Source organism: Apus apus, chromosome 14, assembly GCF_020740795.1.
Source record: "Apus apus isolate bApuApu2 chromosome 14, bApuApu2.pri.cur, whole genome shotgun sequence".
NCBI classification, from domain to species: domain Eukaryota; kingdom Metazoa; phylum Chordata; class Aves; order Apodiformes; family Apodidae; genus Apus; species Apus apus.
In genome coordinates, this window is record NC_067295.1 from 11,328,789 (window position 1) to 11,355,366 (window position 26,578).

The window sequence follows — 26,578 nt, forward strand, 5'->3', positions numbered from 1 at the left end:
GTTTAACAGTGGGTGGCTTCCTCAGGAAGTACTGATTTGAGTTGTTGTCTTCAAGTGATCAAGCACTCAGAAATTTCCTATGTAAATATGTTTGTTACTTTTAGCTGTGTTACTTATGATCAGTGTTGCTGAATAATGATATGAATATGGTAAGGGTAAGGCACAGAAAGTTATTTGAATACATTGGAATTTTGTTAGCCTCGGTGGACCAAAGAGAGTGGAAGAATTAGAGAACATGTTCCCTTCAGATTTATACAAAAGTGGTAATCTTTCACTGTGTTTGGTATTCCAGGATGTGACATCCACGTTCTTCCAGTTTGGGGCTTCCATCCAGCAAGAAGCCATTGTCCTGATGAAGATCATGCAGGATTATGACTGGCACGTGTTTTCTCTGGTGACCACCACCTTCCCTGGATATCGAGACTTCATCCATGTCATTAAGACCACAGTGGAAAATAGTTTTGTGGGCTGGGACATGCAGAACGTCATTGTACTTGATACTGCTTTTGGAGATGCTAAGACCCAAATTCAGCTGAAGAAAATTCATTCATCCGTTATCCTGCTGTATTGTTCCAAGGATGAAGCTGTCTACATACTGGATGAGGCTCGTTCCCTTGGCCTGACTGGCTATGATTTCTTTTGGATAGTTCCCAGCCTTGTTAGTGGTAACACAGAGATCACTCCCAAGGAGTTTCCTTCAGGTCTCATTTCAGCATCTTATGATGAATGGGACTACAGTTTAGAAGCTCGGGTACGGGATGGCCTTGGGATTATTGCCACTGCTGCATCAGCCATGCTGGAGAAACACTCCTTCATTCCTGAAGCAAAAACTAGCTGCTATGGACCACTGGAGAAAAATGACCGGCCATCTCACACCTTGCACAAGTAAGGTTTTTATTGGTCTGCGTTGCTTTTTCTTCCTTACATAACCTGGGTAATTTTCCATTCTATTGCCATGATATGTTTCTTGAAGAATAAAGTTATTTTTTGTTAATCCCATCATGCTCTTTATGAGCAATAATTTTCAGGTGTTCCGAAGGAACATACAAGCAGACTTGCTGTGGTGATAGCTGTGCACATGGAAATGGTGTTATGTACTGTGGAGAATAAATACTGCTCTGGATCTGATGAAGAAGATGAGAGAAATTGGTCTTAAAGGGTTTGAAGCTGAGGTAATGAAATTGTGCTGTTGTGTATTATGAGGTAAAATTGCCAAAATGCTCTGGAGGCTGTGTCTGAATCACTTGCATCAGCAGCAACATGGTAATAGGAGCTAAGATACGCTGCACTGAGGAGATGTCCCTGGGAATTATAGAAGTATTAGATTAGTTAGGCAGCTTTTATCACCTAATAACTGAAATCTGTCACTTCTGCTTGTGAGGATTTTATTTTTATCACCTGAACTAGAATAACTCTAGAAATTAATTTGCATTAATCCAAGCTAATATAGATGTTTTCTCAAAACGGTTTGTCATGTGGGAACTACCAAGGTTTATATCAGGATTCTTGTGGTACTCCTGATTATTTCTATCCAAAATATTGCATAATACATGCTACATAGTAATATATTTCTTTATCTGGTTTATGAGAGCAAGCAAAGGGAATCTTTTTACAGTATCTCATATGGAAGATACTAAGCAGTATTATATTTGTTCTGAACAAATACTGCAGATGATGTACTTTCTATAGAAAAGCAGGAATGAATTGGCAAAAGAAAGAAAGTCAGTCCTGATTTCATATAGGAGATGGTGGAACATTTTCTATCTTGTGAGATGTATGTGCATATTTAGACTAGGGGTTGATTGCCATATAATGTTATGGAACAGTTGCTGTTTTCCATGAAAATGGCATCTTTGTGCACAGCATTCTCCAGAAGCTCTCTTACAAACTGAATACTGCCAAGTAAATGGATTTTAACATTTCCTACTTATAATTCATAAACAGTGACCGAACTGCAAAAACTTGCACAGTTCTTAGAGAGGACTTGCCTTTAGTGTGATGCTTCCACTTTTTTTTTGTCTCCCCTTCCCTATTTCTAAGCCTCTGCCTCTAAAACTACAAATTTACCAGAGGTGTTTCAGAAAATCTGTGATTCTTTTCCTGCTGCCCCACTTGCCCCTGAGGAGTGACATGAGTCTGCGTTGAGGTGCCTCTTCGGTCCAACATGGCTCCAGGAAGGCCATCCCATGGTCATTTGTGTCAGGGCAGAGCAGCTGGAAGGCTCTGCTGGGATTGCTGTCCTACCTGCACTTAGTGTGTGAACCTCACGTGGTGCTTCTTAATACACAAAGTGAAAGCCAGTGGCACCCCATTAACCCATCTGGGTCCCTTAACACTGTGATCTGTAGGAACAAAGAAGGTTTACTATTAATATTTGAACACCAGTTTCTGTGAAGTTAAATTGTATTCTGCCATCAGAAACGTTGGTGTTTAAAATATTGTGGTTCAGTTGGATAGGCCACAAAACCTTGCATTTGTTTTGACAAGGTCTCCTGCTCCATTGTTTTGGTAATACACTAGTGTAGACTTGAATTAGGTATGCAGCTTGCATTGTCTTTCTTAAAGCAATCACTTTTTTCTAACTAAATCTGTATGACTACAAGAACAAGGTTTCTGAGTGTTAGGGTAGTGAGATGAGACTTCACCAGCAGATTCTGCAGATGCAGTGTGTGGTGCACAGAGGAATTGTTAATGGGAGGCATTGTAATATAGTGTTCTGAGGTTTCTGAGGTCATTTCCTGATGTGAAACACGGAGCTATGAAGTGAGAATTTGTTTTTTATACCGGAGATTCTGTGAGCTTCTTCAGCACCACAAGAACAAGAAGTAAAGTGTTTGTCTTTTTTTTTTTTTTTTTTTTTTAATTTAGAAATGTCAGAATTACACTAAAATAAATAAACTTTAAATAGCCCTTCTTATGTAATAGCTCCCCAAGACTATTCTTGTCACATACAATTTGCAGGAAAGCAAGTATATAGAAGCATTTAGCAGTGCAAAGTAATCTCTGGGATCTGACCAGTTTCTCCATACCAAGGTGAGCTGAAGTGAATTCATTGTACTTTCTTATCCTCATCAGTGAATTGTGGGTTTCTATCTTACATGACAAATCTGATTACATTGGGATTTTATTCTGAAACATAATCTTCAGTTTTGGGTCACAGATAGTGCAGTGTTGTATTTTCAACTACAAGATAATTGGATATGATGCTGTATTAAGGAGCTAATTTGAAAAAAGAATTTTGGAGCATCCTCACAAGGAAAAGGGTCAAAGTAGTTGTAAACAGGAAGGAGGCTCTGGAAGGTGATGCTTGGGCAAAATCAAGCTCAAGAATGGAGCAAAAGAAAGGATTTTTAGACTCTGTTTATTATATTGACAGTCTAATTTGGTTTTAAACCCAATATAGTACTCTAAGGCTATGCCATAATAGCTAATTTGCATGTAAATGCATGTTGGTAATGCTTTCTGTGCAACTTCCCAACTCTAGACAGTGATTTTCATCTCCATCTATGAGGAAATTCTATGTAAAGTAAGCCATTGAAGGAAAGCTCCTCCCCTCTCTTTCTCAAGTCTTTTGAGTATTACATTGGTTTGAAGATATATATGTTTTGAAGCACACAGTTTAGCCTTCCCCTGTCACTGCAATTTTAAGATGCTTTTAATGGCTTCCTAGTCTCAGAAAAAAATTAGATGTTTTAGTTTTTAGAATGATTTGATAAATCCATTCTAATACACATGGGAAAACTAGTTTTTCCTTTTAATAAAGGATTTTTTAAAAAACCCAACAACAGGGATAGTATTCGAAGCATTAAAAACATACGTGTGTGTATATACATATATATGTATTGAGTCAGATAATTTTTTCCCATCTGTGTAAGACCCACATTCCCTCAAGATAGAAAAACACCATTATGGGAATTACTGGCACACGAGCAACAGCATAGATAGAATTAGCAGCTCATTAATGCAATGCCAGTTGAACAACTGCTTGTTCTCTTTCAAGAAAGGAAAATATGTTAACAAACAAACAGCAAAACAAAATAACCCTGCCAGTCATCATGGAAAGTGCTGCTGCTTTGTGAATAGAAATGCTTCTGCTTTGTCCAGAAGAGTACTCACGTTGTGTATTAAAGTCATAACCCTGGGAGACAAATTTCACAACGTTTCCAACCACTCTGATCTGTACAGGGATGGATGGAGATGACAGAGCTGTTGCTCCATTGCCATTATCCTGAAAAGCAAAAAGATATGTCTGTCCACAAGTAGTCAGGTGTTTACCACACAGTATTTACTGTTAGTTACATTTATTTTTCAAACACAACCAAATAATATGCAGGATTTAGAGCCTCATCTTACTTTCAGTGGTGAAGGTACAGGGCTAGAAGCTGCCCACTCTGCTCCTGGCAGGCTGTCATTCCATAGGCTTCCCCAGCATCCTTTACTCGCCGTCACAGATCCTGGGAGCAGGAGTAATGTGAGGCCAAAGGGCCAGATACAAATGCATTAGTTGATCCTACCCTGAATCACCCTACTTTAAAATCTGGGGACTCAGTGGGAACAGTGTTTTCAAATATGCTACCTAACGTTGCTGTCTTTTCATGGCCTGAACAGTGCATTTTCTTGTCCTTGCTGTTGTGCTGCTCTTAGCTTACAGAATGACTGCAGTGTCTTCTGCAGGGGGCAAGGGTATCCTGCCTCTCTAGTCCTGGTATTAATTTATCAAGTTCAATATTTTGATGCCAGCTTTTAGCAATGTCAGATAAATTTTCCTCTTTCTTTTTTTCTGAGTGAAATCAGGTGTTAAATAGACACAACAGCTTGATGAATAATCCAGCAAATCTGTTTAATCTTTCCATGAATACATAGCAGCAGGGAATTTTCAGAGGATTTGTTTATTTAAGTTATGTCAAAAGTCTTGTGAAAAATAAGTATTATCTTTATTGTATGATTTAAGATGTGTCATTATTGAACTAATTCTTTAGGAAGCAAAAGCGTTTTTCTCTAGCAGCGTTCTTGTGGTGCAAGAAAAGCCAAATGTCTTTTACATTTGCCTAGGACTGCCTGGGATATGGTTTGTCTTTCTCATTTTGTGATCCCACTGCAGTTTCACTGCAGCCACTGCATGCTCACAGGAGTGCAGTGCACACAGGGTGATGATCTGACACTGTAACCCAAGTTTCAGTAGTCACATGTTGTGCAGGGAAACAGCCCATTTGAGTAGATTTTCAGTTCAGTACTCCATTTTTGGTAACTTTAGAGCTTGAAGAAGTTTCAGTTTTTGCATGCCACTGGACTTGTTTATTCTTCCCTCAGCTACTGCAAGTGCTGCTCTATGGAAACAAATTCAAATGTGGAGAATGCACCTAAATGGCTGAAGGCATGAACAAAGCTGCAAGCCTTTGTGGAGTGCTGAGGCCACAGGGCTGCAGAGAGCAGCAGATTTCTAGAGAGGACAGTATTATTTAGGCAAGTGTCTCCAAATGAGGACTAAGCTGCCTGTCCTAGATTTATTAACAACTAATTTCAGATGTCCCTGATTACAAGAAATAATTGTTGTCAACATGAAAAAAAATTAATGAGAGAGGATACTCAGGACAAGGAAAAAAATGGTCAGTGACAGGATCCTGCTCAGCCTCATTATCTTGTGTGGGGATGCTTTCTGATCAGGAGACCCAGTAGAGTATTGTAGTAATTAGACTGGTGCACAGGGTACACAAAGTCTAATTTACTGCTGATGAGCAGATTTTAAGCAGTAACAGCTCCATGTTTGCACTTCTTTCAATTCATGTGCTGTAATTGCCCTCTTCTGTAGTATGAGGGCATTTTCCATCCAGTAGCATAAAACAGCAGGAGTGGAATGGATGAAACTGTCTTCATGTTCCTCCAAAAGTAAAACTAAACTTCACTGGCAACAAAAGAGGTGTTATGGAGGGAAACACTCCACCCAAGAGATGCTGACATGGTGCTGCTTTACTGATGAAGTGATTCAAGAGATTACAGAAATCTGTATCAGAAATTTCTTCCAGGTTAGATCAGTTTAGAAAGCAGAAGGTGCCCAAAAGTTACAAGATTAGGGGCTTTTAAAACTTTTTCCCCTTTTTGTGATAGTTTAAAAGATTTTAAAACAAGAGAGCAGGTATGGCCTCATTTTTGGAGCTGAGCAGAGCCAGCTTTCAGGGCTGAAACCTGGCTTTGAATTTCAAAATGTAAGTGAAGGTTCTTGGAGACAGACATGCTGCAAACACCCTTGCAGGAAGTCAGTCAGGTTCATGGGGAAGAGTTTGGGATGTTCCTGAGGTGGTGCAGCAAAATGTAACCGTATTAGTACTTTTTTTCGAAATGCTATTGCTAATAAAAACATTAACTCACAAAACCTTCTCGTGTTTTATGAGTTACACTGGTTTTCAGCACCCTCCTGGGCATCTGGACCCGTTCTAATTTTGCTTACTCCCCTTGTGCCCCTTTCAGAAGGTCTCCCCAAGAGTTTTGTCTCTTGTCTGGCAGAATTGGGGCAAAACGACTTTTCCAGACCTAGTGGCAACCAATGCTTTAAGGACCGGCTGGCAGGAGGTGCAAGTAGTTGGCATGTGATTCCTTTTTCACAGTCACTGAGCATATTGTTCCCAAAATTTTATTCATCCATGCTGGCTCAAGGCCTAGAGAGATACAGCTCCTAGGCAGGGTATCATCACGGAATTATATTCAGGAGAGTGAGGGCTGAGGGGAGCAGAGGCAGAGATGGCACAAAGAGGAAGAAGAGGCTCTTTGCACCACTGCGAGGGAGTTGAATTTAGAAAATAAAATAGCCTAAGATATAAAATTGTTTTTTAATGGAGCTTCACTGTTTGAAAAACTCATTGCTAGCTTGTTTAATAGTGATCTATTTCAGACCTATTTCTGTATGTACTGCAGACTGCTCATTACATATTCTACACTCGGTGTTTCTTGATTTAATTTTGTAGATGCTTTTAGGAAATCTGTTTCTTAATGATAAGTAATTTGTCTTGGGGTTTCTATTGATACATATCTTTCAAATTTCAAAGTAGAATCACAGTAAAGAAGTTCAGTAGTTCAGAGCTTCAACAAGATAAGGAAGAAAAGAAGAAAATTTGGATTAATTCCTGCTTTTTTAGGTATCATGCTGGTAGAATGCCAAGCCCAGGCAGGCTGGTTGTCTAGATTATTAAAATGGTTGATTCGTACTGTTTGGAGGAAAGAGAAATATCACCAGAGGACATGTTGGTTGTGAGGCATGTCATCTGCTTTAAATCTCAGTTTGGAAATTCCCTCTTTGGGAGAGGAGGGGAGATTTTCTTTCATGAAGTCTGTATTTCCCTAAGTCTCTGCTGTTTCTCTTCATTGCCTTTGGTTGTCACGGATTTGAAACACTGCTCCATGGTGAAGAAGGCACTAAATAAAGAATGTGATAGGACCTGAGGAATTTATCTGGTTTGATTATGTCATCTGAACTGCAGGATGAGGGCAGGAAATGTGGGTCTGAACTGGCAGCATGGACTCCCATGGGCTTTCTGCTCCCTACAGCTATCAAGGCTGAGTGCTTTATTTTACAGGTTTACTAACTAAGTTCTCTTCTTCAGAGGTAGCTTAGGAGTGATATATTTTTATTAATGCCTTTGCCTTACCCATTATATTTTTCCTAGCCAGTGATCTGTTTGGGAGCTGGATACGGGGTGATTTCACACTAATTATAAACCAGCCTGCTGTTGCTGAGCTGGCTCTGTTCCTGGAATTAACAAGTCCTGAATTTCTACTTTTAAAAGTTTGAATCTGTGTAAAATTATCATTATGAAACAAAAAAGAAAGGAGCTAATATCAGAGCACCCAGAAGAAAGGGCATCTGAGAGAGTTTGAAGTTCTCTGTCTCTAAACTTGCTTTTAAAACCATGGGATGTTTGGTGAGGGTGTTTGCATGACCCATTTGGTTTCTAAAGTTGAAATTCCCCTGGGTGTGAAGCCCCTCCATGCAGGCTCCCTTTTTGGGATTCAATGTGAGAACAGCTTGAATTCTGCCCCCAAAATTCCATTTTGTATATTTATATCACCTGGGAAATCTTACAAACTTCAGTTTTCAAAAGTTACTTAAGACTTCATTGTCTTAATATAATAACAAGGCCCCCTGCTATCTTGTCTTTGCAAAGGCTAGAGCATTAATTAGGTATGAAAGCAGATTGACTACTAATCCAAGTCATATGCTGAATTGCCCCCTTCAAGTAACAAGCTCAAATAATCAAGCACCTCATTTAGTTAAGAACAGGAACAGGTAATTCCAAATCTACTTCAGCAGTATATATTCACCAACTCAGAAGCCAATGACACCTTGCACAGAATTAATCTTGGGCTTAAAACTGTAAGAATAATGTACAATATAAATGCTTTCTTTTTCCTCACTCTGCATAACCAGGAACTGAAAGGCACAAAGTTGTTTTTCATAGAGACAAGTAGATTAGGATCTTGACTAGTAAAAGCAGACCAGGAATTTTGTCCTTTTTGGAGGAAAAATGACAAATCAAAAGGGAATGTAAATTGTAGGGTTTGGTTTCTAAAGAGCACAGACAGTTGATGAATTTTGTAGAGAAGACTGTGCTTAGGAAAAGAAGCTGCAGTTGGAGAACCTGGGGTAGCTCAGTCTGCATTGCTCACTGATACCTTTGTATACAACTCCATACAACTTTAAGAGACTTCTACAGATTTCTTTTTAACTTGCAAAATGTGTTTCACTACTAAATGGATGGTAAAGGCACACAGTTCAAAAATATAGAGTTCCGTTTTTTGTTTTAGATTTGTGGTTCATCTTTTGTTTTGGACCACTGGAGTATCACTGCAGCTTCTGCACAGTATCTTGTGATGATCCTTGACTACTTTGTAGGCTGGGATATTTGCATATTCATAATGTGAAACATGATGAGTGGTGTTTGAAATCTGGGGTAGTGATTCTACTAAAGAGCATAAATGAAGGGCTCAACTCCAGTCCAACCAGCAATGGCTATGGATTGAAAAACCCAACTGAGCACAAAAGCTGATGTACAGTGTGTGATTGTGGTGCAGCCCTTAGGAGGAGACCAAGTGCATGGCTTACAGTTTTATTGTAATGGGTTGATGTCTGCCTGGCTCTGTAGGGTGATGTGTTCATTGTGGGGGATTATGTCACATGTATTAGTTGGGATGGGATGTGAAGGTGGATGCAGAAATACAAATACTCAAGTAGTGCCTGTTTGCATAGTGTGTCCTTGTTTGCCCCTTGCTGTGGCTTCCTGGGCATTCCATTCCTTGGATCACAGTGCTTTGATTTTCAGCCCTGAGCAAATGTTATGCTGGTTTCTTGTATGTATGCATGAGAAAATTCTGTCTGGTGGTTTGCCCCTTGTTCTTGAGGTGGCAAACAGGCTTTTTGTTTCCAAGTAAGCTCTTTCAGTGCTGGATGAAAATGTAATATATGGGAAATTAGTTCAACTGAAAAGCAAAGTTCTGCCAAGGGGAAAATTTTCACGCTGAAAGTCTGTCAAAAAATATGAGTTATTGTGATGGGTGAATTTACAAATTGCTGTCAAGCCAGTGCTGAATGATGTTAATACAACTGTTTAGGGCAGTGCACACTTAATAATTAACTGTTATGATATAATGCCATTCTTTCTTGTGGGTCTACATACTTGTGTTTAGTGTGCTTCTACTATTGGGATTTTCATGCAGCTATGTCAACACAAATCTTTCTCCTTTGAATATGGAGCTGAAGAATTTTTCAAATTCATCAGGAGAACAGGCCACTACTGCTGCAAAGAAAAAAAAGTGGGAAAAATAAAAAGCAAGCTTGTAAACCTGTATCAGTTTCTTGTGGGTAAAACATTACAGAGCAAAGTATGAAGAATAGTTAGAATAGCTTAAACACTCATCAAAACAAATCTGTCTGAGGGATGGAATGATATTAGTGTTGAGTCCCAGAAGAAGAGCACCTAGGTGAAAGTTTGGACTGAATTTCATTCAGTGAAAAACACTAAGAATTCCCTGCAATTCAATGCAATTAACTTCAGACCATGAATATGGATTGGACAGCACATTATCTTCTAGAAGTGCCCTGAGATCTCAAGATTTGCAATTGCAGTTTTACTTCTCACATGCAGGGAGAGCCTTGTCAGGCTCACATGGACAGTCTGGTGTTTTGGTTTTTTTTCCACAAGACCAAGTAACAGCAGTGTCAATGCCAGTCTTTTACTCTCTTCCCTTTCAAGCATGAGTTTTCTTAGGTGAAGAAATTTCAGATAATGTATAAAATGGTGGATTTTGCAATATCACAGCCTGGGGATCTTGACCTGCATACTGTGCAGTTCAGACTCTTGGCAGTAGGTTCCCTGTATTTGCACTTTAAATAAAACCTGCAATTTCTCATCACTCTTTCTGACCCTGGAGCCGTGGAAACAATCTGTTCTCACTGAGAAACACTGAAGCTATGTGGAACTGGAGCAACCAGAAGTATGTATTTATGTTATAAATCTGTGGAAAATTCAGAAAGAAAATTATTTTTGAGGAAAGAGAAGTTTGTTAGATGGCCAGAGTGCCAGCATTTGGAGTCAATGAAGGGACAATGCTTTGGAAAAGGATATATGCTTCAATGATGAATGGAAAGCACCAGTTAGAAATCAAAAACTAGGCATACTATTCAGGAAATGGAATAGTTTAGATAGACTGTGTTAGAATTAGTATAAACTCAGTAAGGAATTTAAGAGCTTCAGTGGCTAGAAATGTTATAGGACTAGAGTTAAAGGATGTTCCTAAGCTGAGGAGTGGAGTACCAAGATTCCTACCCCAGGGTTTTCATACCTGATTTTTGCTGAAGGTAGTGGTGAAGTTTATCCAAGGAGACAGCCTAAACAGGTGAAGCCAGAGAAGAGTTCTTACCTCTGAACATAACGCCAGTGAGACAATCGTATAATGTTACACCCAGAGCTGATGTAGACATGTTTCAAATGGTTGTGAAAAACTGGTGAAGCTGTGAAAAGTGCCAGAAAGATTGTTCTTGGAGTGTACAGGTCATACATAATGTGGAAACTGCTTTAAAAAAATATGTCTGCATGAAAATTAATATGTGAACACTATTTTGCTTTGTCTGCTGCTACATACTGCCTTGAAATACTCAGGATCCCTGTGCTGCCATCACAGGATTTTCATGTGGTGCCTGTGTTTTATCCATGCTGCTGCTGACTGAACTAGTTTGCTCATTAACTGCAGGACAGCTCATTAATTTTTCAATGAACTTTTTTTCCTTGCCTTCTAGGTTTATGATGAATGTGACTTGGGAAGGTAAAGACTTGTCCTTCACAGCAGATGGTTATCAGGTGCACCCCAGGCTGGTGGTGATAGTGCTGAACAACAATCGCGAGTGGGAAAAGGTGAGTGTTACCTCTGGGCAAAAGAGGTGAGAGGAGAGCAGAGGGACTTGGTAGAACCTGTTCATGGCAAGTGGATTAATGTCACTGATGTCAATGATGATATTTTGCGGTAGCAGGTTTGTCACAACAGTTCAGAAAAGATAAGTTTACCTTATTCTAAGTAGGTCTAATGAATTTTAACAGGAAAAGCAACATATCAGTGAAGATATACCATGTGGATTTCTGAAGATTTCTGTGAAAGACGCGTTGTGTTTCTTCTTACAATTCAGTAAAATAAAATGGGTGACTGAAAAATCTCCTGAAACTTGGGCCTCAGCTACCTATATTTGCATGGATTTTTATAGCTTGACAACTCCACTCCTTTTATTTGCTTATCTTTGTATTCTTTGTCAGAGCTCAGTGTAAACGTTGTTGTTTTTTTTTGGTTGGTTTGTTCTTGTTTTTTTTTGGGGGGTGTGGGGGTTTTTTGTTTGTTTGTTTTTGTTTTTAAACTGTGAAATTCCTGTTGAATTGGAGGATAATTCCTATGATATTTACTTTAAAAATTCAGAATCTTGACTTGTCTTATCCTGGTAGGCAAGTGATATCTGTAAACCTCTATATAGACAAGTAGGAAAAGCTACTGAGAAGAGTAAATAAAGTGACATAATGCAGGGATTTAGAATTTAAATAGAACTTGGGGCTGATCAGAGTTCTAGAACTTCCTTGTTGAAAATTAATTTACTGAGACCAGGTTCTGCCATGCACTTTTAATAAAATCCTTTGTGTTAATCATATCCTCAAGGTTAATCATATATGCTACTAATAAAAGAAAAAGATTAACACAAGCATTTTTTCTCTAAAACTCCCACCTCAACTGTGATTTTTTTGGCTTTGAGTTTTTCAGGCTCTCTGTGGTCCCACATTTTAAAAACAGGGCACCTTGGAAACTGTTAGCAATACACGACTGTATAAAAATATATCTGTATCATCCACCAGTTTTATTTTAAATTCAGAAAGCATGATAACTACATTACCTAAATTGCTGCTGAAATCTATAAACTCTTTTTCTTATAGTTTTAAGGTTCCATAAAATCAACTTGAAGCTCATTTGTAAGACTCCGACTCTTCATGATATTGAATAATAATGACAAAATAAGAATTACTCAAGGACATCTCAGTAAATATGCTAGTAATGCAAGAACATAGAGGGTAGTCCTAGATTATGCTATGTATTTCATTGTGTTCATTTGATGCAAATTCAATTCTCTGGATAAATTTAATCCTATCCAAATGTGTCAATCTGAATCTTTGGGAGGAATCTTTTGCTCAGTAACCATTATAAATATTTCTTACCCTATTTTTAAATTCTTCAGCAGTCTGCATATCATTTATGATGTTCTGGAAAAAAATATTATACTACTTGGGGAATATTAATATGAGGCATCAAAGAGAGAAAATGGCCAGAGAAGCAGCCAAAAACACTGATGGTACAGTAATTTAATACATTCTGTACCTTGAAACTTCTCTGAAGAGATCATGCAAAAGAAAAGAGGAGATTGTTTTGTTGTTTTTGAAAAATGAGCTAACAACAGTAAAGCAATACCGGGTATATGAACTTGCATTACTTCCAAGAAATAATTTGAGCCTGTTTCAGCCTTATCTGCTGTCCGAAGATGGAAGATGTGGTGCAGGTTTTTCTGCATCTTACTGTGTGTGTTGTATGTGGCAGCACATACCCCACCTGCTGCCCCGGGCTTACAAGGCTCTCTGGAGGCTGATGCTTATGTTGTCTGTACACAGTTTTCCATCTGGTGAATCCCTTCCTGCTCATTGTCATGTTGAGGGGCTTCTAGGAGGAAAAAAAGAGCGACTGAAGGAAAGGTCCTGTCCAGAAAAATATTAATGCATTTTCTTCTAGCTGTCCCTTTGCTTTAGAGCCCAGGAGGAGTTCCTTGGGTGGAGGCAGCCTGCCCCTAGCTGCTTCTCTGTGGCAGCACTGTGGGAAGGGGGCCAGGTTTAATTATGTCAGAGGGGAGAAGTGAAAGGCAGCCAAGAACGGGCTGTCACTACCAGAATTATTCTTCTGACCACAAGCTGATCCCTGCCTCTGTGGATGAAGACAAATAAACTGACTAATCCATTATCCTGGCAAGCTGGATGTAGCTCTCGGCTATCTCGAAGCACCCCACGTTTATATCAGCAGATTGTCACTGTGCACTGCAGAAATAATAGGACAGTGCCTCTGACTCAGAGATGTGAGAAGGCCCTTGCCCACCCGTTGATTTATTGAAACATCTCTCTAGTGTTGTCTTGACATCCTTTCCAAGTTGCATTTCTCACCTCGTACCTCTCAGCCGATTTCTTTCTCCAGGTTCTCTCTCCTTGCGCTGTTTTGCTCAATTTCAAAACAGTTGGAGTTACTTGCCTGAGATCTAACATTCCTGCTTTGAGTTTCCAGACAGGTACATACTCTTACTTAAAATTACAGTACTACAATAACATTAATGTTTAATTAAAGTCTTATTTAATGTCCTCAGTCCTATTTGGAAAGCACCATCCTAGAATTTAATTAAATTATTTACTCATTGAAAACTGACAGTGCAACAGCCTGCTGTTCTCCTAATGCAAGTAATGTACATAGAAATTGCAGATAACATGTAAGAAAGAGCAATTGTGTTTTATGTGAAGATTTTTTTGCCCAGTATTTTCCTGAAAATATAAGATGTAATATTAAAATTCAATTTTCTTTGTTTTTAGTAAAATAATATGTTTTTACTTAGGTACAATTTTTCCATAGTCTCAAAATGGACATATGTGATTTGAAGCTCGAGGTTATAAAAAATATATATTCAACCATAGTTAAAGAGCATATATTTATCCCTAAGAAAATAAGTTTCTTTTCCTTTACAAATGACTCAGTATCAAAACTTTGAAGTGTTAACTTCACATATAAATGGGGTTGACTGAGGCATTTGTCCCATATCAGATTCTGGAAAAAGCTGGTTGGATGAGAGTAGTTTGAAGACTGAAAATTACTTTTGGGTATGTTCAGCAAGATGTTTTGACAGATCCTAAAGCAGGTACTCAAGCTTCTCACATCAACATTCATATTCTTGCTGCTAATCTTGACAGGCAGAGGGGCTGCCAGTTCTCAGGCGGGAGATTTTTAAGACAAGCTTAGTGTGCTTGCTTCACTGAAACTTGGTAGATTTGCCAAAGTTTACAGTGTTGCCCAAATATGACCCAAGTGCTGCAGAAAGACTGTGCTAGTGCTGAAAAACCCTCAGAGGTCCAGCAGTACCAGCTGCAACTCCCCTGTTTAAGTTTCTCTCAGTGGGGTGGGACCTGGTATCTCATTCAGCCAAGGAAGAGGGGACTTAATACTGTTTGAAGCTGAGGGTGTTCCATGTGTAAAGATGACTTCCAGGGTAAAAACCAATTTTTACTGGTGCTCCAGGATAAGTATAGATAAAATTACTACTAGTGATTCATATTCTGGGAGAATTTATGAGATATAAAATACTACATTTCAATAGACAATGAATTTTTACAAGAAGTAAGAGTAACAGGTACTGCATAGCACAATTGCTTACACCCAGATTTATGCTAGACATAAACAATAATTTTTAACTTTCTACTGACGCAGGATTTAATGTAGAGCTTGATTTTGCTCTGACTAACTAGCATATGCCAGATTTACAATCTCTGTTGAGATTGTATACATTTGTATCCAAGTAGGAATGAGGGAGGGGGCAGAGGGTGCCTGATTTCCCCCTTAGAATAAATGAGCCAATATCTTCACAGAGAGCTCCACCTGGCTGCTCACATCCACTGCTGTGTAGCCAACAAAAGACAGCTATTGCATCCAATGGTATAGCTGAAACTTCACTGGACAAGAACTGAAAAACCTAACACTCAATTAGAGTTCTGACAGCTTTTTGTCAAAGTATTGTGCTGATAAATCCCTGAAAGGGTACAGGGCAGTTCTTTTGGAAATCTCAGTTGATCTCAGAGCAGGGGTCATGACAGCTGAGAGATCCCGATGCTTCATGATAGACATACCTCAAAAGTTGTGAAGAAATGCATGTATTTTAACTAGAACAGGTGAAATGGCATGATCTAATAATGCATTTACTGGTATACCTTTGTCAGTAGTTCTGTGGCCTAACATGATGGATTATTTTTGCCCACAGCAGAAACAGCATGCTCTTTAACACCTGCTAGGTTGTCATTTTCTTTGTTCCATCCTTGCTGCTTAGGGTATTTAGTCTTCTTGTAAATATGCCTGTCCTGACACTTACTGTTGAGTGAAAATTGCATATTTTTTCTTTATCAGTGAGCTTTTACTTACTGTACTGAATTGTTTGAATTGCATCAATTATTATGCAGCATTTCTTAAATCCCATATTCCCAAGGAGGATGGTTCCCTCCTCATTGCTGCTGTAAAGGTGTCACAGGTACTATGAAAAGCAGCGATGAAGTGGGCTTTGCTCCTGTTCTTTACAGCTAATGTCAAAGCAGAGGTTAAAGTGTAGGAAGACGTTCAGGGCAGCTGTTTCTCTCTGGAGGTAAAAGTATGGCCATCTGGATGCTTCTGGAGAGCTGTATTATCTTCACTGGGTGCAGAGGTGGCAAAAAGTTTTCCCCCACAAGGAGGTGGAGGAAGGGGCTATACATTTTTTTAGCTCTTTCTTTCTAATGACATAATCAACTTATAAAATGGCTTCTCTGGCATGAGTTTGAACTCTTATGCTACATAGAGTTATTTGGGACATTTCCCAGTACCAAAACTGTACCAACCACTGAGGATTTGGTGAGTGCTTGTTACTAATTTTGTATTGAAAAATGAGGCTAGAGGAGGTGGTAGCTTTTGTTTCTGTTTATTGCTAATCCCTCTGGGTACTGTGTTTTCCTTTGAGCCCTGCTGGTCACAGCATTGGTCCTTTCCTGTCAGCGAAAGGAGCAGCCCTGAGGGAAGAGTGGTACATTTGCATACTCCACATGAGATTTTTGAGCAAATTCTGAAAACTTCAAAGTCTTTAAATGGATGTCTTCAAACCACCCAGGATAGGAAAACACTCCCTATTAATAAGACATGAAACTGCTTGCATTGTATTTTGTCATTTAAATTTGGAGTATCATTGTGAAATATGGACCTTCAGAAATATGAAGCAGTGCAGAGGTTTGCAGCAGAAGGTACCCAACAGATGCTGTTTCTGGAGGAAGAATTTTGCTCTTGTGCTCAGTTCTGCAACTGCCTGTGATTGCTAACCTGACACACTCAATTTATACTTTTAGTTACTGATGAAAGCTTGCCAAAGTAGCTCTTCCTTGTAAGTGGGAAAGTATGATGGAATAAAAGTAACAAGTAGCTTTTCTATGAAGTAAGGTGAGTTAGATTTTGCATTTACTCAGCATTATTTTCCTCACAAAAGTGAGACAGCTTGAAAAGGTGTGTTTGCAGTATGTGTGTCTTTTAATGTAGAAAGAGCATCCCTGACAATTTTTCTTTTCAAAGGTTTGGTCAGGTAGTTCTGAGAGTGTATTTAGCATCCATGTTGTTGTGTAGGATTTTTTCTGACAAAAGGATGATTGTGTATTGCATACACTTCCCATCTGCTGGGAAAAGAGGGTGATAGGACCGAGTTATTTGTTTGTTTTCTGTGCGATAGGCTGGTGTGAGAGACATTCTTTTCATGCCAGCATTGGCACGCAAGAAGAACATACTCTGCTCTTTTCTCTCTGCCTAGGATCTGGCTTTGCTCTTTTTCCTTTGATTCGATGGTCTCTGTGAGGGTGTGTGATTTGGATTATGTCAGTCATGTCTGTATTATTTAGAGACTGCTTCAGGGTTCAGTGGGAGAAGTGACTCCATGAGGTACAGCAATGTCCTTTGCAAGTTGTCTGTCCTTCTTAGGCTAGCTGCATTTATCTAGCTGTTAGACAGAAGCACACACCAAATACTTTATCATCACCCTTCTTGGCTGCAAGCTTCAAAAAATAGATAGGCATGCAGGAGGTGGTCAAACCATGTATGTAATGAGGCAGGTTTGTAAGGTGCGTCAGACAACAGTAGATGAGATGAGGACCCTGTGACTGCTGATTTAGTCTGACATCAAACGAGCTCTTATGTGCTCTCAGCTGTTTTCTGCTTTCCTTCCTGTATCCTGTAGAAATTGTAACTAAGAGAAAATTCCAGACTGTATGTGAAGATAGAGAAAATAGGAAAGAAGGTACAAGTTAAAAAAAATAAATACAGTGATAAATGTACCATTGCCCACTTTCTGAACTGTTTTCTTTCAAGAAATTAGGACAATGGAAATTATCTCCTGGAAAGTTCTCTTCTACCCATGTCCACCCTATCAAAATACAGTTTTGGTAACCTGACAAGTCTGTGCAGTATTATGCATATGAGCATATAAGAAAAAAGTTCATGAACAGCAAAGAATTCCCTTGAGATTGATCAAGTACAAGCAGAAAGTTTTAAACTGCAGAAGGAAGGAAAAAAATTAGCAATTCTTCACTGGAGTGATAATATTTCCACAGTAGAGGCAGAGTGTTTCTGTCCTACATGTGAGTTTACTGCTGTTATTTTTGTGAACCTGTTGGTCTATGATAGACTGTCTGTGAAAATGCTTTCTGGTCTCTGCTCAGAGAGTTACTGTTCACTACTGTTCTCTGTTGAGGTGTGTTCTAGTGTTAGAATAATTTATCATTATAGTTAGGGAATATTGCATAAAGAATATCTGTATTGGGGATACCAATATTAGCAGGTAAGCATTAATTTAAACACAGACCCTTCTACCTCAAATCTAGAAGCTTGGACTTGCTTGCAGGATGCTGCATTCAGTTCATTTCATCAGTAGCTATAATGATCATGAAGTAGCACATTCTGAAAATGAGTGCTGCAAAACGCTGGAGGCAATTGGATTTTGCAGCTGTCCAGGTTGGTCAATGATTTCACTATAGAATGGTTTCTTCAAATATCACCATTGTCTCCTACTGAGAGCAACAACTGAACTTTTCATATTCTGCTTTTCATATTTTACATATGAACTTTGATATTCTACAGCATTTCTAATGACCTTTACAGGTGAAACCAGGCCTTGTGTAACTTTTTTTGCTTCAGATGTTTTGCCACTTTAACTGTCAGTGTTGAATAAGAACTCAATGTTTGGCTTTGCATGCAAATTCTTACACTTGATAAGCCGACCTCTTTATAAGGTTCTGAAACAAAATGAGTGTGTGTAGTTGTTATAACCTGTTGGTTTTTTCCTCCTAAGTATTTGAAGGTTTGAAAGGCATTCAAAATTTATATTGACTGCATCCCTAATGCTAGTTATGACTTCCATAAGTGACATAAATGCTGATCCTGCAGGTCACCTATGTAATAGGTGCATTTTTTTTGTTGTTGTTGTTGTTGTTGTGAACCTGCTCATATTTTAATTTTGGTCATTCTACAGCTTTTCTGTATTGTTTCAACAATTCACTCTGTGAAAACGATACTATCAATTGCACAAAGATGTTGAAACAACTAAATGATATAACAAGGTACAAAACATGTAAATAATTAATACCATTCATATTCTTAATAACAATACTGTAATTAGTTCTGCACAAGCTAGGAGTTTTCTAATACAAATATAAAAATCCTCCCATACTTTGGCTATGTGCTTTAATTGTATAAAACTAGATTCTTACCCTCCATTGTATATAATTGGAAAGCAAAGTGTTTTGATCGTTCAGAACTGTAGCAGAACAGTAGAAGTGCACCATGTAATCTTCAACAGTATAGGTATTTTAAAATCCAAGTGTCAAATAAACATGGGAACTGTTCACTCGTTAGTCCAGCATCAACAACAATGCAAACCCAACAAGCAAATCCAGTGGAAACATTTCTCAACCAAAAGGAGAGTGACCTACAGGCTCTTCCTAATTACTGCCCTTCCTCATTTGTCATGCTTAGCCCACCAGCAAGGATTCTGAGAGACTCCTGCCTTTTGCCTTTCTACCATTCTTAATGACATTGATATTATTCTCTTGTACTTTTTTTGTTGTGATTCTTGATACTGTGGGTTACTCACTGTACGGGTGGTAGCAGGGATGCAATGGCCATATGATTTGTGCACCATATAAAGCCCAGATGAAGTCACTGTGACTCCCTGGGACTATAGCATAGACCTCTGTGGACAGAGAAGCAGGGATGTGCTGAGACCCAAGGCAAGGTCTTAATTTTTATTTCTTATTTTTAAAATAAATTTACAATTCTGAAAATTCATGGAATGCAACAGATGAAAAATTCTAGACCTAACTTAAGAGATTTACTCAACACATAGCAGCTCCATACAGATGGAACTGACAAAAGAAGTTATCACTTCCCCAAATTCACCCATTTAAAAATATCTCTGGTTGTACCCTCTTCAGGGCAATAGTGGCAGTTACTCTAATAAAAGTATGAAAGTGTGTTATGATTCCTCTTTTTACAGCATCAAAACAATCATTAGAGCTTTCATCAGTGAACTCATATTGTTGTGGGCAGCTTGTATTCCTGTTGGTCCATGTGGAGGGGGTGGCTTGCAGAGGGAAATGCTTCAGGTTTAGGCAGAGCTCGCTCCACCCAAAGTCCTGTTTCGGGTGACTTAGAAAGGCAGGTGCTGCCACTGCTCTAGTCCTAAACACACAAATGCAATTGACCCTCAGTTTCTTTTCTTCTTGCTAGTTGGAATAGTCAGACTGTTGGGCATGTTTTCCACTTTGGGAATTCATTGTAGTGCTTGGCACGTTTGTCATTTGGCTGAAGTACTGAGCTGGCTGGAATTCGCCCCATTCCAGATGGCCTACTTTGTGGCATACTTAGGAACAGGTCTAAATGACACTTTGTAAGCTAATGTAAACCAGCAAGGCTCTCCTGAGAATGTGGCCATATACCACAACTTGACAATCACACTAATATTGTGATATAACTCTCATACAGAGTTAAATAGATTTGTTTTCCTGTGTATTAAATTGCTTCTCATACAAAGGTTTCATTCTGTTTTGGATAAATTTCAAAATAGAACTGTACATAGTACAAATCCTGTGCCTGATTCCCATTGATTTAGGTGTGAATTCCTAATTGCCTTGAGATATTTTGTGTTTCCTACATTTAAGTGTATAGAGATTTGGCATCCCTGCCTTCTACATTAAAGTTCAGCAAAACATCCGGACTTTAAACAGGATGGAAAGGAAATTGCAAAAAGGCAGGTGCTTATGAGCTTCCCTAAATGGGAATGGATATAAATGGAATTCTTTGGGAATTTTTGTGTTTAATTTTAAAGCCTGTAGAAGGTAGGTGACAATTTCATACAGCTTTATTTTCGGGACCTGAGTCTCTCATTGTGCTGTTAATTTCCACCATTTGTCTTGTAAAACAAGTATTTTCGCAGTCTCATGATTGTGTTAGAATTTGTTTAGCTTAGGTAACTGAATAATTATTAAAATGAAATAGGTTATATGTTTTGTGGATCACTAGCTCATTTATATTATCTGTCATCTCCACTTGGATAAAACATGCAATTAGATTTGTGGATACAAAGTTGCTAAGCGCAAACTGAGCAAGAAAATGCAGAAGTTTAAAAAATATTTAAATTGTATACCCCTTTCTGGTGTTTTGGAAGTGGAAGGAAAATATTGGTTAGTTTAGAAGGGATGATTTACAAAATTAAGTAAATAATTTTAGTGTAAAGTGGAACACGATTTCTTAAATCCCCCAAGAGTTGACATTAGCTTAAGCAGAATAAAATGTTATTTCTAAAAAGTACTAAATAATGCACATTTAAACTCGGGTTTACTAAGAATGTGATTTGATCTGGTTCAGGTGGGATGGAACACTAAATAAAGGCTTTCACAATGGCTTTTCAAACTATAATAATAGAAGAATCTTCCTTTTTGAGACGATACAGAAAGGATATTATGATACGTTGCTTATCAGTCTGGTGTGTGTGTGTGGTTAGTTTTCTTCTTTTTTCTTTTCTTTTTTGAGATCTGTTTGCTTGTTACTGCAAGTTGATCCTGATTATAAATGGAGTATCTGGTTGCTGGTTCGAGTCAAATGGAAATAATACATGCCAAATTTCAGTGCAGCTACAGCCAAGTGACAGATAGTGCTAACTAATGTCATCCAGTCTGCATAAAGCTGTTATCTCTTGAAATAATGTTACCTTCTTTTTATTTACTACAGTGCATTTTTTCACTTCATGCAATTGCTAAAAAGTTCCAAAGTAATTTTTATAACAAGAACCCAAGACAACAGTCTTTGCAATGTAATTTCCTGTGCCTGTATCCCAGCACATTTAATTTTATATCTCATTTGTCAAAAACAAGCAAGCAGATAACAGCAGGCTGTGTATCTTGGCTTTTCAGGTGGGGAAATGGGAGAACAACTCGCTGAGCCTGAAGTACTCTGTCTGGCCAAGGTACAGCTCTTTTGCAGACAGCGACCCAGATGACAACCATTTGAGTATTGTCACCCTGGAGGAGGCTCCCTTTGTCGTTGTTGAGGATGTGGATCCTTTGATGGAAAGTTGCCAAAAAAACACCGTGCCGTGTCGTAAATTTATCAAAATTAAGTAAGCAAATACACAGTATTCCTTCAAAAAATATAAATTAAAAAAAAAAATCCCCTGTTTTCTCATTGTTTCTCCCCCTTGCTTCCTTCATTGTATAATCATTTTCTGCTACTTTGTTCTCCTTTTCCTCTTCCTTCCTATATTTGCTTTTCCTTCTGTGTTTCATTTCATCTTGCCTTTTCCCACAATGTATGCTTTTGTTTGCACATCTTCCTTCTTAACAAGTTGAAAGGTCTGGTTATATACACGAGTCACATTGAATTAAGAAGATTGTATTCTAAAATTAGATTGTTTTAATGAGTCCTCTTTGAATTGTTTCAGGTTATGTTGAAATAAGCCTGTTTTAATAACTCTTTAACAATTTGAGAATGTCTCCTGTTTGATACGGGATAAACTACTCCAGCATAAAATACCACTGTCACGTGCTGTCTAAAGAAAATTCATCTTCTCAAAGTGCAGAAAAAGGTGCAACATCCATTTTCATTATGGTGAGATGTTGTGCCTTTACACTGCTTACATCCTCGGGAGTTCTCTAATTACTAAATGACATGTAGTCTCATGTCATGAGAGTAAAAGTAGTAAATGATTAAGAGAGAGATCAGAAAGAGGAAACTATGTTTTGGTGGAGAAATGTAGTAGGCTGGAAAGCAACTGCATTATGGTTAGTAAGAGCTACAAACACTGTATAAAATATCCTGTGGATTGTTTCTCCATTGATTCAGAAAAACATGGTCACTCATACGTATGACAAAATGTTTCACAGTATACTGAATCTTGCTGTTTTGGTGGTTCTGTTTTTCCCAGTAGAAATGTTTCTGTCTCTCTTCTCTCTTGACAGCAACTCAACTAATGAGGGGATCAATGTGAAGAAGTGCTGCAAAGGTTTCTGCATTGATATCTTGAAGAAGTTGTCTAAAACTGTCAAGTTCACATACGACCTGTATTTGGTGACTAATGGGAAGCATGGCAAAAAAGTCAACAATGTGTGGAATGGAATGATTGGTGAAGTAAGTTCTGTTAGGTAAAAAAGCTCTCAAGTAAGAACTTAGTGAAGCTTGTTTTTAATGATGTTGGAGAAGTGAGGTATTCTCTGCTGAGTAATATTGGTGGTGTCTTCTCTTTGTGGACCAGGTGGTTTACCATCGTGCAGTTATGGCTGTGGGGTCTCTCACTATCAATGAAGAGCGCTCTGAAGTGGTTGACTTTTCAGTGCCATTTGTTGAGACTGGGATTAGTGTCATGGTGTCACGGAGCAATGGCACAGTTTCACCATCTGCTTTTCTAGGTATGATTCCCCAGCCCCTCCAGATCATTTAATTGCATGACTGTGGAGCTGGGCAGGTTTCATTGTTAATCTGTACAGTGCATAGACATTTCTGTCAAGTTTTGCATTTTACATTAGGAAGTTTGTATCATGTTGATGTGTGGATTAACACAATTATTAGCACATGAAAATAGTGCTCCTGGTTTCAGATGCAATAATGAAAACCAGTGATTTCAATATGAAAAATAATCCCACAAAATCTTCAATTGGGAAAATTACTTCTTCAAAACCTGCTTATTTACTAACTAACTTATGTTTGTTTAGCCCATTATAAATTGTTTCTTATTTTTTTAACATCTGTATTCACAAAATAATTTGAACTGCCCATGTGGAATAGGCAAAAAAAAAAGGTAATTCCTTAGAATTAGAAGAGATATGACAGATAATTTGGGAAGAGTTACATGTGGCTGCTGAACCCCATTCAGCTGTGCAGGAGCTTCTGAGTTTTTTCTACTTTGATGCAATTAAACTGTGGAGTTGTGATGATGCAGCTTAACAGCAGAGTAAAGAAATGAAAGGCTGGACAGAAAGGAGATGGAATGTAAAGAAAAAAATATTTTGCTTTTAGTTCCTGTTTGCTTGTTTGAATTGTTCATTTCTCCTCTTATTATTTCCCTCTCCTTCTCTTTTAGTGTCTATTCTTTATTTTTGTATTTGGTGATTAGCCTGAAAATACCTGAAGCTGAAAAGCATATGAAACATGAGGTGGATGAAAAGTGCCTGGGATGCTGTTATATTCTTCATAGTGTATTTGGGTCCAGTATTTTTAAAGATGTTTTACACAGGAAAATAGTGCTAGTGACACTAACATAATTTAAGTAATACTGGGGGGGAGAAAATAAAAATCAGTGTTTTCCAGCCATTTTATGGAAGAGTTCAGTATGTTCAAGTCCCTCAGTCAGCAGTGATGCCATTTTCCCATCACTGACTGTATGGGTTTTTTTTCTAGATTGTTAATTGTGGGTTCTTCAGTTCCACTGAAATCACTTGTAGCCATCAAGGAGCAAATTGTTGGTGCAGTATCAGCTACAAATGAGCAAAGAATTGCATTTTCTTGCACAAGAACAATCATTTAGCAACAGAAATTATTTCTCATACCTGTTCCATGAAGGCATATTGCAGGCCTGATACAAATAAATATAGTGCAGTGAGTAATCAAATCACTTCCCAAACCTGGTGATACCTAAACAGATTTTGTGGATGGCTAATATTTTTGTTTAATGAATGAAAGACTTTTTACTTGAATATAAGTGGCTGTATTTTTAATGAAAATATTTAGATAGTATCTTAATTTCTGTAAGTAATTGACTTTTAAAGTTAATTAATTTTTAAAATTGCAGTTGCAGCATGCTAACATTATTTAAAATATAAGTACTGGGGTGTTTTCTAAATATGCTACAAGTGCAGTTGATTTTCACTATGGACTGTGCTTACCTTTTAAAAACCTGCTTACAGCTGCCATCAAAAGAGAGGCTGCTTTTGCATTTTTCATAACATAGTTATTGATGTCTAAAATGCATTTATTGTTATTGATTTAGTTGGACTACAAATAATTAAAAAAGTAAAAATAACCCCTTCCTAAAAAGTGCTACAGAATAGCATTACTTTTGAAAAAATCTGATTTGCTGCACCAGTAAATCAAGTCTGTGCCCTCAGAAGTATGTTCTGGTTTTTCAGACGTAGATGAAACTGCCACTTTACTGGAAATTACTCTCTTTTGATGAGGTGTGCATAGTAGTAAAACACTTTACCATAAAAAAACAGTATCAGGCAGATAAGTTAATTTATTCACAGATTGATTTTGTTTCAATTAAGTAAATGTTGGGGAACAGAGTCACCTTACATAATTCTTTTTAAAGACCTTTTAAAAAAACCTGTCAAATATGTTTTTTTCCCTAAATAACGTGTTTGCTGTTCATGAACTATCTGGTTTCGTAACTTCTTACTACAAATGTAGGCAAATGCAGGGCTTTGTCTGAACTAGATTTTCCATTCAGTGGTTGCATCCAACAGACCTGAGTAACTGATGGGCTGTGACAGCCCTTTCCTCATTATCTGCTCTGTGCTCTTCCAGATGTGACTCCTTCAAATGAGAACTTTACTCACATCAGAACATTTTCATATCATACTAAAATTCACATGTACAAGATCCATGAATATTTTTTATTTAAACGCACGAGAAACCTCAAATCAAAAATTCTATATTTTTTAGAGGGAGAGAGTTCATAGGTGAGGTCAGTTTTCTTTTTCTGGAGGAACAGGAAATCTATCTATAGCCCTGCTAATTTTATGTATTGTGGTGGGAGGTAAAAATCATACTTAGTGGAGTAAGATGTATTTTTATTGCTCAATATTTTCCATTGCCATTCATTTGAAATGCAAGTTTTATATTAGTATTTTTCTACCAGTGTATAGGTTTGCTGAAAATTATTTAAAAACCCACTGTTTCCCTGAGGGAAGTTTTTTTTCTGTCCTTTGAGAATCAAAGAACAGCTCTGAATGTATAATTTGATCTTTAATATGACAGGAAGATCAACTTTGTTATTCTATTGATTTTGTACTTGTTCAATTTTACTGCTTGCTATTCTAAATAGCTGTTTATTTCTATATTCCTTCTTTTAATCCTCTACCTCAGTATCAGACTGCTTAAATTATTAAAGTACATTCTGCTTGAACTTTTTAAACAAGTGAGCTTGTTTATAGCTCACTTTTTCACATCTGCTTGTTCTGCCCTTTGCCTTATTTACAATTTGACAAATCACCATTGCTGTTTCTGCACTGTTGCTTTTGATAAGAGTTTTATCAAGCTTACTTTCTTCTATGAGAATGCTGTCAAAATAATTTTATATTAATTCCAATTTATTCCAGCTAATATGTCAATTAATTTAATATTTGTTATGATCTATGTTTGGCTACATAATGTCCTTTACCTGTGTGCATCTCAACAGATCTTTCTCTGCCTTTGAAGAATTCTGTTATTTTGCTCTCTTACTGTTCTCTTCCAAACACATAATTATAGCAATTGAAAGAACTTAATAACATCTCTTAAAATTAAAATAATAATAATTAAAAAAGTACTTTTCCTTAACCTTATCTTATAGAATGAAAGAGAAGAGTTTGGCTTAAAATTTCCCTGCCATGCCATTTTAGTTCACGTTCAGAATAATCTGTGGGGCTATTTGGAATTTGTTCTTGGTTCAAAATTTCTGAAGAAATTTTAGTAAAGGCAAATGATCTCATGAGATTTCCATGCCTGGGCCTGAATT

General features: G+C 37.8%; 1 protein-coding gene across 1 annotated transcript in view; it reads left to right on the plus strand.

The window, feature by feature from the left end:
- GRIN2A (glutamate ionotropic receptor NMDA type subunit 2A) overlaps window positions 1-26,578 on the plus strand; it is a 160,304-nt gene that overhangs the window by 87,072 nt on the left and 46,654 nt on the right. Inside the window, exons 3-7 of the mRNA XM_051632502.1 lie at window positions 293-885; window positions 11,285-11,399; window positions 21,783-21,988; window positions 22,827-22,995; window positions 23,120-23,273. Of these exons, the coding sequence (XP_051488462.1) occupies window positions 293-885; window positions 11,285-11,399; window positions 21,783-21,988; window positions 22,827-22,995; window positions 23,120-23,273 (1,237 nt within the window). The remainder of the gene's footprint in view (window positions 1-292; window positions 886-11,284; window positions 11,400-21,782; window positions 21,989-22,826; window positions 22,996-23,119; window positions 23,274-26,578) is intronic.